The sequence below is a fragment of the Trichosurus vulpecula genome, chromosome 4 (genome assembly GCF_011100635.1).
Source record: "Trichosurus vulpecula isolate mTriVul1 chromosome 4, mTriVul1.pri, whole genome shotgun sequence".
NCBI lineage: Eukaryota > Metazoa > Chordata > Mammalia > Diprotodontia > Phalangeridae > Trichosurus > Trichosurus vulpecula.
This window is the reverse complement of record NC_050576.1, coordinates 78499796-78513279: the sequence shown is the minus strand read 5'-3', so window position 1 is coordinate 78513279 and position 13484 is coordinate 78499796. Positions and strand designations below refer to the sequence as shown.

Here is a 13484-nt window from a genome sequence, read left to right as displayed (position 1 = left end):
TTTGCAACTAGGAACAGCTTGATAATCTACAGCTCCACTCAGAGACTCTGTGATCAAGGCTGTCTAGGCTGAAGACACCTTACCTACACACCATTCCTGTCATTCCCATCCCCGTGTCAGCCTCATCCCTCCATTGTTCCCCTTCTAGTCTTCTCTACACTTCCAATGTATCCTCTGCAATTCATGTTCCATTGTTAACAAACTGTACTTCATATTAGACCTGGGTTTTCCCCCTTTAAATTTTTTTTTATTTTGTATTTACTTATAAATGCACAGTATTTCTCATTTTCCCCTAAAAGCATGCTAACTTCTTAAGGGAAAGAGATGTTTTGTTTTGATTTTGCATCTCCAGAACACGCACTAGCAGCTGAGATCAGGAAAGGCTTCCAGTAGATGTGGCCCTTGGGTTAAGTCTTAAAAGAAACCAGGAATTTAAAGAGGCAGTGATAAGGGAGGAGTTCATTCTAGGCATTCTAGTGCAAGAGGGCAGATAGGTGGTGAAGTGGATAGAGTGCCAGACCTGAAGTCAGGAAGATCCAGGTTCAACTCCAGCTTCACTTACTAGTTATATGACCCCAGACAAGACATTTAACCCTGTTTGACTCAGTTCTTTAATCTCTACAATGAGTTGGAGAAGGAAGTGGCAAACCCCTCCAGTATCTTTGCCAAGAAAACCCCAAATGGGGTCGCAAAGAGTCGTACACTACTGAACAACATTGTTGTTCAGTAATAAATCAGCAAAGGAGACAAAGAGGGAGGAGTAGTCAGGTAGCTAAGAGGAAGAGAGCTTATCACAACACCTACCATATAGTAAACGCTTAATAAATGTTTATACACTAACTGACTGACAAAGCGATGAGTGTCATGAAAACCCAGAAAAGAGAAAAATATCCAGTAGGAGAGGATGGTCAATAGTCTTAAAAGATGCTGAGAGATCAAAGTGGATGAGAATCAAGATGAGGTCATTTGTCAATTAAAAGTTCATTGGCAAGAGTTAATTCAATGGAGTGATAAGGTCAAAAGCCAGGTATGGTGCTGACCTCATTGTGTACATATTGTAGTTATCTGTTCACATTTTATCTCCCTTACTAGACTGTAGTCTCCTTAAGGGCGGGGGCTATCTTTTATTAATCTTTGTGCATGCACATGCACACACATATATACAAATAGTGTTCACACAGAGCCTTTACACATAGTGAGTACTCATAAATATTTACTGAATGATGTTGTTTTGTACTGAGACAACATGGCAGAAAGAACCCATGAGTTCTGAGTTCCAGTCCTGGTCCTGCCACTGACTTGCATAATCCTGTTCAACTCAGAAATTTTTCCCTGCCTCAGTTTCACAGTTTGTAAAATAGAAGCCATATAAATTACCTTGGCTATACCCAGCACATGTTCTAAGAATAGATGAAGTAAAGCATAGGAAACTGTTAGGGAAAAAAAATCCCCACATATGTTTAAGCAATGGTTTTGATAACCTCATCTGTTTAAAATATCATAGAGAAAATTAATCACTTTCAACCTAATTTTCAACTATATTTAAAGGAAACTGTCCTAGGCATCCAGGCATCATAATTCATAGAGGGCTGGACTTGAAGTTAGCAAGACCTGAGTTTGAATTCTGCCTCAGAAACTCCCTACCTCTGTGATCCCAGTCAAGTGACTGAAACCCTCTCAGCCTGGTTCCTCGTCTGTAACATGAGGATGAAAATGGGGCTGATTCGAGGATCAAATGAGATAATATATGTAAAGCATTTTGTAAAACTTTAAGTATTATCTAAAAGTTAGCTGCTCTTATTGCAATTAAAATTGTTACAATGAATTTTGTGAAAGTGTGTCCTAGCTAAAGAAGGCTGAAAGTTTTTAAAACTTTCTGTTTAAAACTTTTTTTCCAGTTTAAAACTTTTCAGTGTCAACACTAAACAAATCCAGAGCGCTCCCTGATTAATGCCACTTACCTGCAGAGTAAAGATCCTCCTTTTTATAATGATTCCAGTTTGGGGTGAGGAGCTGGACAGTCCCTTACCTCTACAGAAGAGGGAACCAAGGCCCAAGGAGGTTAGGTGACCTTCCCAGGGTCACACAGCTAGTAATGAGGTCCTCTAAATCTAAAACCAGCCCATTTCTGGACCATCTTCCAGGACTATGATATGAACCCCCCTCATATGGGTCAAGGACACTGACAGACATAGAATCACACACCCAGAGGAATAACCTAAATTTTTTCTTTGGTTGGATCTCCACTGTTCATTATGTCATCTATCTGGAGGCTATATTAGTCCGCAGTGGAGTAATGGTGAAATGATCTAATAAACTTCATTCATGACTAAAAAAGAGGATGCCAGAGTCTAAGACATGCCTATTTCTATACTACTCTGTAAGAGAAGAGTCAGTCTAGTCATTATAAAAAAAAATTCCAATCTCAAAGGAAGTTTTTCCGCTGTTCAAGAATCATTACAAACTAAAGTGGGAGAAAAATTTCCATCTTCGCCTGCTAACCTGACTTTGATTGTCCAGACTTTACCATAAACACAGCTGTACCCAATGACAACATTCTTCCACATCTCCTTGAGCTGTTTACTTGTTAGAAGGGCTTAACTAAATCTGTGGACCTATCTACTCATAACCATCTCACATTCTAACCTCATCCTATCTCCAGCTTAGACAAGGTTATGTCTAATGAGAGAGAAAGGAAGGCAGAGATATGAAATGCTATCCAACTTTGGAATTCCAATCTGTTTCAGACCTGGCATTTCTTCCAGTGGAGGAAAAAAATCTTAACCTACCCAACTCTGTCCCTCAGCCTTTGGCAAAGAATCTTCAAGTCTTCCCTCTTGCGGGGAGCGGGGGTGGGGGGAGGAGGGGGGGATATTAATCAGGAAGGGCTACAGGGGACAAAAATGTTATGGCTGAAATTTGAAGCAAGTAGCTGCATTCCGATATGAGTGTGTCTGTAAATAGTATATCAATATATCTTAAAATTATAGGACCTCAGAGTTGTCAGAGATCTCAGAAGTCATTGGATCCATCCTGTACCTAAGTAGGGATCTCCTCTGTAATGCTACTGACAAACAATCACTCAGTATACTAAAAGTCCCTCCAGGAATGGGGGCAGCCCGTTCTACTTTGGCATGGTTCTCATTTTTAGTAATTTTTTTCCCCTATGGATCAATATACCATGATATTTTATTGCTTGAAACATGGAACCATAATAACAATACCTAAAATGTATATTACACTTTGAGATTTGCAAAGGGCTTTATGTATGTTATCTAGTTTGGTATCTTCAAGATAACCCTGGAGAGGCAGATACTATTATTTATCCCCATTTTCCAGATAATTATGACAATAATAATAAAATGATTTACATAGTGCTCACTACATACCAGGCACAGTGCTAAGTGTTTTACAATTATCATCTCATTTGATCCTCACAACAATTCTGGGAGGTAGGTGCTACGATTATCCCCATTTTACAGATGAGAAAACCGAGGCAAACAGAGATGAAGTGACTTGCCCAGGGTCACACAGCCAGTAAGCATTCAACGCTGAATTCAAACTCAGGTTCTCCTGACTCCAGGTCCAGCGCTCTACCCACTGATCCACCTACTGCCTGGAAGGTCAACTAGTCCCCTTTAAATGTTGGAAACTTTAGAATCAAAATCTGCTTCTACTCCTCCTTGTTTTTCCCTCTCAAGCCAAATGGAAAATAACAATCCCTTTGTCCCATGGCAGCCATTCAAATAAATGAAAACAGTTCTGATGTCCAACCCCACATGCCACCCCTCCCCCCAACCTGCCTCCAAGCCTTATCTTTTCTAGGCTAAAACATCCCAGCACCTTCAGTTGGTTCTTCTTCAATGTGGCTTCAAGTCCCTTCGCCATCCCAGTCACCCTGCTCTGGAAGGGTTCCGCTATTTCGATATCCCTTCAGTATATTCATCAGTCACACTTTGAACCTACTTTCAAATACAAGGCTCTTAATTTGCCTCTTCATCACTCCCAAGTATGTTTACTTTCCCCTCAACCTTCCACCCCACCCGACCCTATCCCCCTCCTTTCCCCATGATTTTCAGGTTCTCACTGTCTTCTGGGTCTCCTACAAGGCTTGGCCAATCTCTGTGTCCATGATTCTGTTCCCCTGTTTATCAATGTGCCTGCTCCAAAGTAACCCATTTGGGACTATAAGATCCTAAAGCAAGGATTCTTCATCTTGTTTGTTGTCATGGACTCCTTTGACAGAGTCTGGTGAAGCCTATGGATCCCTTCTCAGAACCATTTTAAATGCATGAAGTAAAATAAATAGGATTGAAAAGGAAACAAATTATATTGAAACACAGCTATCAAAATTTAAAACAAAACAAAGTTCACAGACACCTGGATAAGAACCACTCTCTAAAGAGAAAAGATAATTATCACTGAGGTTCCTTCCAGCTCTGAAGCCTATGCTGTATGATAAATGCTAAAGTCTGTGGAGATGTCTAGAAATGTTTCCAAGCCCAGCTTGGTAAATCTAAGGGATGTGTCTGCTGTCTCTGTTTCCTCTCTCTCTCTCTGCTTCTTCCTCAGCCCTCTGCAATCAGGTTTCCAACTACACTATGCTCCTGAAACTTTCTAAAAATTCTCTAATCACAAATCTTATTGCCAAATTCAGTAACCTTTTCTTCACTCTTATTCTTCTGGACCTCTCTTTGAAATCTGAATTTGTTGAACATTTCCTCTCTCTACAAACTCTCTCTTCCCTTTGGCTTCCACACTACCATAGTCTATCCCAACTCTTCTCAAGCGCTACTTTCATTGATTCAGTCAAAATACATTTATTAAGTCCTTGTCATCAAAGAACTTCTATGCTATTTCTGTCTCTATCACTTTCTCTTCTTCCTCCCATTCCCTAGCCATGGCTATTCTCGGAAATTCACTCCTCAACCCCGCTCTTCTCTCTAGCCATCATCTCTGTGCTGATGTCTTCTGACTCCGTCTTCTTTTTTTTTTTAGTTTTTTTTTTGTTTTTGGCAGGGCAATTGGGGTTAAGTGACTTGCCCAAGGTCACACAGCTAGTACATGTGTCAAGTGTCTGAGGCCGGATTTGAACTCAGATCCTCCTGACTCCAGGGCCAGTGCTCTACTCACTGTGCCATCTAGCTGCCCCGTGACTCTGTCTTCTTAATGTTTTTTGATGGTTGCAATATTGACAATTTACCAACAGAAAGCAGATGGATAAACTTTAATCCATTAGGCACATCTTTTCTCAATTATCTGCTTAACAATTTTTCTGAAAATGATTGGTATCCCTGGTAACCATTGCTTGTGGCACATATTGAATGGTTATGGGGATATTACGTGTGTGGATAGAACATGATGAAACACTATTTAAACTGTGGTTGTAGAAACTGAGATTTGGTTTATTTATTAACTACTGATTAATGCAATGAATATTTATTGAGCATCTGTTATGTGCTAAGCACTGGGGATACACAGAGAAAAATGAAATCTTTCCTGTCCTCAAGGAACCTCACCATCTATTGGGGGGGGGAGTATGAACTCATATGTAGGAGTACATATAACATTCACACACAAAAAATAAATACAAAGTAATTTGGGGGGTGGAAGAAGTAAGTATGGGGATCAAGATAGGCTTCATGAGAGATGTAGAACTTGAAATGAGCCTTGAAGGATGCTAGGGATTCTTCAAGGTGGAGGTGAGGAGAAAGTGTATCCCAGGCATGAGAGGATGCCTGCCCAAAGGAACCAAGACTGGAGATAGAATGCTGCTTGTGTGGAGGAGCAAGAGGCCAGTTTGGATGCAACACAGAGAAAGTGAGTGAGGAAAGTATAAGAGACCCAGGAAGGTAAGCTGGAGCCAGACTATGAAAGTATCTAAATGCCATAAGGAGAAATCTGAGTGTGTCATAGATGTAGTTCGAGCTTTCTGAACAAGGGAGGGACATGGTAATATCTGTGCTTTATGAAAAATCACTTTGTCAACTGTGTAGAGGATGGATGGGAGATCAGTTATGGGGTTCTTGGGATAGGCCAGGCAACAGGTCAGGAGGGACTGAGCTAGGCTGATGACCTTATGAGTAGAGAGACAGGGACACACAGAAGAGACAGAAGCGAGAATTTTCTGGCAATGAGAAGTCTTCATTACTTAAATTGAATAACAAGAGAGACTGTCAAGTTTTCTTCTCTCAGAGTTATTTAAAATATACACATATATTGTATGTTTGGGATAGAAACATGTTTGGCATATAAAGTGCTTTGCAAACCTTAAAGTATTATATATGTGGTTATATATGTGGTAGCTATTAAATGGAAAGAATAAGTAGATGGTATGAAGGAAGATGCTATCTAACTCCTGAGAAAGAACTGATAAATAGAAGTATTTATAGTATGGTTTTAAGAATGTGTGTAAATACATGCATACATACATACATACATATATGTGTGTGTATGTTTAATCATAGCCTTCTATAGAGCAGAGTGGAGAGAGAGAGGGGGAGAAAAAAAAATAAGTGCACAGCAGAGAACAAAAGAAAACCTAGAAGAAAGCACAGAAAAGCAGGGTAGCTTTGAAAACACTGTGGAGTATTTATTATAAAGTTTTTTTTAAGTGAACAATCTGAAATGAAAAATCATGGTTCTATATTGAATCCTGTTTATGTTGTGCTGTGTACCTGGAAATGTGGAGGCTTTTTGGCTTTTTGTATTTAAGTTCAAAATGAATGAAAATTCTTTTGAAAAAATAAGTAGACAGACTGATAACAGCCAGGAGAAATCTGAATGGCCTCACTCCACTTTTAATCAATTAATAATCAAGTATTTATTGATAATAATAATAATAATAATTTATCTAGCACTTTAAGGTTTTTTACATCTATTATCTCATTTCATACTCGTAACAACCTTCATGAGGTAGGCCCTATTATTATCCCCATTCTACAGGGGAGAAAACTGAAGCTGAATGAGGTTAGGTGACTTGCCCTGGGTCACATGGCTAATAAGCATATGAGTGAGACTTGAATCAGGCCTTCCTGCCTTGAAGCCCAGCGCTCTGTTCACGGTTTGCTTTCAAGGAGTTTACCTTCTATTTCGGGCAGAAACACATACACATGTAAACTCACTCATCTGTAACCAAAGCCTTCAAAAGAACAGAGGTGACTCAAACATCTGGAAAATCCTTAAAAGTTTCATCCTAAGTCAAAGAAACAAATTTGTTTTGTGTGAGTCATTGGCCCACAGGTAGGTAGGTGGATAGGGTATCAGTAAAGTAAAAAATGTAAGTAAAAATTAAATTTAAAAATTTAAATTAAAAAATTAATTAAAAAATTTAATTTTAATTTAATTTAAAAATTGTGTGTTAAGACAGCCAATAATCACGCATTAAGTGGCTACTATGTGTCAGGTACTCTGCTAAGCACTAGGGATGCAAAGAAAGGCAAAACCAGCCCCTGCCTCAAGGAGCTCACACTCCCGAAGAGGAGACAACACAAAATAACTACTGCATACTGTGACATTTTAAAAGTTTGAGAGATGTAGTTTTTGCATAATTAATCATTTTATTAATAATGCTACCATATTATTAATAAAAGGATAGTCATTTGGCCATCTCTCTTAGACCAAGACAAGTCATAGAACCCACTCAACACTTCTATATCTTTGAAAGACCTGGTGTTCCTGTTTGCCAGATATTTGAAGTAAGTAGTCCAATCGAACAAGTGGTGCAAATGGCCCTTTGGGAATAATACCATATAGGGTAAGGGTGGGGCAGCTTGTACCTCCTAGAAGGAATTGGTCAAGCCTAGACAGAAGTGGGTAATCTACACTTCTAAAAAGAGGTTCTGAGATATTCTAGCGGCACTGCCATGAGACAAGCACTGTTGTCCCTCTTTTGTGCCTCATCTGTCTTTCTCCCCCTTCTCACTGGACCCCAAAGTACAGATGGTGAAGGAAATGAGGTGAACCTGGGCATCGGGTTCTATTTCCATTTTCTGCGTTAGGTCCCCAAGATGGAAATGTGAGAAGTCCATCAAATCTCGACAATATACAAAGTAACTAGCTCTGTCCTGTTGAAAGAAGAAAGAACACTGGGTTTGGAATCAGAAGGGCCTGGTTCAGATCCAGCCTCTGCCACTTATTAAGCCAATGTCAATTGGGCAAATCTTTCCGTTTTCTGGGCCTCAGTTTCTTCATTGTGTAATGGATTTGGTCTCAAAGATCCCTTCCAGCTGTAAATCTAAGATCCCATGTCACCTTCTTTGGCAAAAATATTCTATTGATTATCTGCAACCCACAGCACTAGCTCACAGCTGAGAGAGACCTTATGGCATCATTTGGTCCAATCCCCTCATTTTACAGATAAGGAAACTGAGACCCAGAGAGGTAAAGCAACTTGCCCAGTGTCACAAAGGCAGTCACTCTGGCTGTTACTTACAAAAATACACAAAGAACGATATAGCAAAGTAGACAAAAGTGCAAACCACACAGGGAATGATATAGCAAAGCGGACAAAAATTTCACATATACAACTGTCAAATCCTATGTGTTTGAACATCAAATGAAAAGAATTTCCTCTTCCATCAGCCACTTTTGATAGAGGAACAGTTAGATATAGTGGAAGACCTGATCCTCTGCCATTAACTAGCTGTATTATTTGGGACAAGTCACTAACCAGCTGTGTTACTTTGGACAAGTCACTTAACTCTCTGGGCTGGTGGCTCTTTAATCATAAAATAAAAGGATCGAACTAGATGATACCTAAAGATCCATGAGTCCTGACACTTCATAGATGTCCTCCATAGAGATGAGAGCCCTTATGCCATTCTCAAGGGAAACAACAAATCTTTCTAATGACCCAGTAAACCACTCCAATACAAGTCATTTTTAGCCTTCCAGAGATGATGAATTGGTTTTTAGTTCTCACATTATGCTAGAATATATGGGGGGCAGCATGGAGTTGGAATTGGGAAGATAAACCTTCAAATCCTACATCAGACAACTTTTATGTGTCCCTCCAGATTATTTTGAAACTATGAAAAATGCCACCCAGCACCCATTCACATCATACACAGTGGATAGAGGGCTGAGCCTGGAATCAGGAAGACCTGAGTTCAAATGCAGCCTCAGACACTAGGGGCTTACCCTGGACAAGTCACTTAACCTCTGTCTGACTTGGCTTCCTTATCTGTAAGATAGGGATAATAATAGCAGCCTGCCTTCCTGAGCTGCTGTGAGGATCAGATAAAATAATAATAATTGTAAAGCTCTCGGCACAGTGCCTGGCACATAGTAAGTACTAAACAAATGTTAGCTATGATGCCAACAGCATGTAATCAGCAGCAATATAGCACTTTAAAGTTGCCTGAGCATTTTCCACACAAGAACTGGTAAACTTGGTAGTTCCAGTATTACGATCTCTATTTTACAGATGAGGGAACTGAGTCTCAGAGAGGTTAAATTACTTGCCTGACCTCACAGGGCTAGCTAATATCAGAGCTGAGTCTTGAAACGCAGATATACAATGTCACACCGACCTGTGTAATTATGTATTCAGTTACTAACAGTCAACCTCCCTACTGATGATACAAACACCGTTATGTGTTGTTATGACTGACACAACCATAACATGAGTTTCTAGGCGTGTGTGAAAGTCCTTTGAAAAGGAGAAAGCATACGCAAATGTAAGGTACTGTTGTTATTATTCCAAAGTCCAATTTTCTGCCCCAAACAAGGCATTTAAATTCCAGAAAGGCTATTGAAAAGGTTTTTTTTTCCCCTAATCTTTTCAGGGTTCACACCCACGGAAAATATTCCCATCAAAATCCTTTCCAAAAAAAAATCTATAATGAAAGGGATTTACATACCAGCAAGTTACTGATTAAGCTAGGGACCCTAGACCGAAGGAGCTTTTGAAAAATAAGGAAAACCTTCATTTGGCACTGCGGATTGGATTCACTTTTTTAAATCACACCCTAGTCTGATAGTTTCTCCCTCCTTCCAAGTAGAACACCAGGGAAATCCCTGTGTAGAGAGCAAAGAAGTCTGTCCCCAAAAGGGTCCTGAGAGATTTAGAACCTTTGGGGGTGCATCTGTCTCAGGCAGAAAAGACGAAATTTTCCCCCACCCCCAGTTTCAGTCAAACTAAACCTTTACCTGCTCTCGTAACTCACCTTCTCTCCTAGAGGTGCCTAGGGCTGCAGGCAGGAGGAAAGAAAAGCAGAAGCAGGTCAGCCAGAGCAGAGACATCCCGAGGGAGGGAAGAAGGGAGGTAGGGAGGACTCTGGGCTGCCCCTGACCCAAAAGAGGCCTCCTGGACCCAGCAGGGACAGCAGGGAAGCCAACACAGTTCGCTTGGGGTGCTGGCTGCAGCCTCTCCGTGATGTGCACTCAGGTTTCTGCTGTGTCTTCCTTTTCCCCGATCAGGTGGTTATATCGACTCCTCTACCTGACTCAGTCCTGACAGGAAGAGAGAGTGTGTTTCATAATGTGACTCACCTTGTGAATAAGGAGGCCCAGCCCTCGGGAGGCAGACAAACATACATACATCCACACACTCACTCGCACACACACAGACTTAGAAGTTCCTTAAACCCAGCCGCCATGCTCCTCCTCAAACCACAAAAAGAGAACACACCTGGACAGGACTCATGTAGGAGAGGGAAGGATAGAAGAGGCTGCGGTCCAGGGTGCTCCCCATTTGAGGGTGTCAGCTCCCTCAGGCCTCTCCTCTTCAAATCAAAGGAGTTGGTGCTCCAACACAAAACTCAAGAGCTCCACCCCACCAAGTACCACTTTGCTCAGGGGGGCCAGGTCACTTCCAGGGTCTAGTCCTGAGTGAGGAGTTCATCTCTCCAGGTTGGAGTCTGGGACAAGGTCAGAAATATACCAGAAAGGCCCTGGATCACAGCTGGGAAGAAGCATCCAAAAGAGATGATGTCAGGGCTGCCACTCCTTCAGGGGTACAAGGCTAATGATGTGTGAGCCAAAGAGTTCCCATTTGGTTATCACTGATAAGACTGGAGCAGGCATTATTCACCTCGGGTCCATGAACTGATATGTGTGTGTGTGCACATATATACATACATATACACATACACACATATATATACACACACATATATATATACACACACACATATATATATACATACACATACACATTTACATATACACACATATATATGTATGTACTATAGATAGATAACTATTTCAATATAACTGGTTTTCTTTTTAAACCTATATATTTTATTTTATGTATTTAAAAGTGGTCTTCTGAGAAGGGGTTCATAAGTTTCATCAAACTACCAAAGGGGTCAATTATCCAAAAAAGGTTAAGAACCCCTAGTCTAAACAATCCCTCCCCACCCACCCCCAAACCACAAAAAACCAGAACTAAATCTGCCTCCATGGGCTGACAGGAAAATTCACAGAGACAGCCCAGGAGGAAAAGGGGTTGGATCTGGATCAGACAACCTGACTTGGATTTGCGTATTGTCTCCCCTGTTAGACTGCAAGCTTCTTGAGAGCAGGTTTTTTTTTTCCTTTTCTTTGTATCTCCAGTGCCTAGCCCAGTGCCTGGCAAACAGTAGGTGCTTAACAAGTGCTTGCTGATTTGACTTGGGTTTTCTGTTTACCTCCTGTGTGTCCTTGGGGGAATCACTTAAACTTCCTGGGCCTCAATTCTATCATCTATAAAATGAAGGGGGTGGGGCGGCTAGGTGGCACAATGAGTACAGCACTGGCCCTGGAGTCAGGAGGACCCAAGTTCAAATTTGACCTCAGCTACTTGACACATTTACTAGCTGTGTGCCTTGGGCAAGTCACTTAACCCCAATTACCCTGCCTTCCCCGTCTAAAAATAAAATAAAATGAAGGGGTTTTACTAGAAAACCTCTAAGGTCCCTTTGAGCTCTAAACCCATGATCCTATCACCCCTTTGCCTCCATCTATATTGCTTCCATCATTTCACTTTGTGGGGCTTGGCTTCTTCATGGGGGTAATAAAGGGTGCAGTCCTTAAGGGCCCATTCATTTCCAATATTCTATGGTTCTAACATTCTATGATGTTCTATAGGATCGATGACAACGAAGACATTTTTTTAGGCCTGAATGGCACTTTTTATCCTTCACACTAAGCCTCTGCCAGCTGTCTCACAGGCCTGGCACTGGTGGCTTGGTAAGGACAGTATGGAAGCCATTGACCACGTCTCTTCATTCATACGGTATAGTGGGGGAATCACTGGCCTGGGACTCATAAAACCTGAATTCTAGTCCCAGTTCACTCACTGACTCACTTAGGCAAGTCAGTGTGACCTTAGGCCAGTCACTTCTCTGGTCCGAGTCTCAGTTTCCTCAACCATAAAATGAGGGCATCAGTATGTCCTATGCTTGGGTTCAAGAAAATCAGTGGCTTTTATAAAAACAGGGCAGGACAGGTGTGGCTAGACAACAGGTAATGTAAAAAATAAAACCAAATCAAAAACCCCAGGTTTTATAGTGGCCTGCAAACTCAGCATGAGTCAACAGTGTGACGAGGCAGATAAAAATGCCAACTCAGTCTCTCAGGCTGCATCCTAACATTATGTCCAGAAGGAGGGAGCTGATAATCTCCTTGTATTTCAGTTCTGGCCACCACACTTTAGGAAGGAGATCGAAAAGCTGGAGCAAGTCCAGAAGATCACAAGTGCATGAGACAATGTCACAGGAGGATCACTTGAAGAATAAGGGGATAGGGGCAGCTAGGTAACGCAGAGAGTGGAGCACCGGCCCTGGAGTCAGGAGGACCTTGAGTTCAAATGTGGCCTCAGACACTTGACACGCTTACTAGCTGTATGACCTTGGACAAGTCACTGAACCCCAAAAGAATAAGAGGATAGTTACCCAGGAGGAGAGAATCCTGGAAGGGGGAGGAAAGGATAGTTGTCTTCTTGAAGAGATACCCTAAGAAAGAAAGACTAGATCTGGGGCAGCTAGGTGGCGTTTCAGAGAAGCAGATTTTGGCTCCAGGAAAGGAAACACTTCCTCTTAATTAAACTATCCCAAAGTGGAATGGGCCAGGGCCAAGGGCAATGGGTTCCCCTTACCTGGAAACCTTTGAGCAGAGGTTAGATGACCAATCATTAAGAATGTTGTAAAAGGAATTCCTTGGATTAGACATGCTCTGGGGTCCCTTCAACTCTGAGATTCTGTGAAATAATCTCTCAGGTCCTCTTTGCTTCAAAAATTCCATGACCCTAAAATGTTGTGGACTGAGCTCTCCCCTAGGTCTTTAGAACAACTGACCGAAGCCCTCAGATCTGGGATAGGATAATCTCGCTGCTACAGTGACTGGCAAATGGGCAGTAACTCTCCTGTGCCATCTTTCTCCTTTTTAATACCTGAAAACCAAGCTCCATCAAGGGAGATACAGAAAGTACATGCCCCCTTCCCCCACAATTTTTCTCCTACTCTGAACCCCAGAATTCAAACAAAGGAAAACCTTCTTTT

The 13484-nt window shown here is 41.4% G+C and overlaps 1 protein-coding gene across 1 annotated transcript in view; it reads right to left on the bottom strand.

Moving 5' to 3' along the window:
- LAMC2 (laminin subunit gamma 2) overlaps positions 1 to 10260 on the bottom strand; it is a 71682-nt gene extending 61422 nt beyond the window's left edge. The window contains exon 1 of the mRNA XM_036756809.1: positions 10170 to 10260. Within this exon, the coding sequence (XP_036612704.1) occupies positions 10170 to 10245 (76 nt within the window). The 5' untranslated portion in view covers positions 10246 to 10260. The remainder of the gene's footprint in view (positions 1 to 10169) is intronic.
- Between the last annotated feature and the right edge of the window lie 3224 nt (positions 10261 to 13484).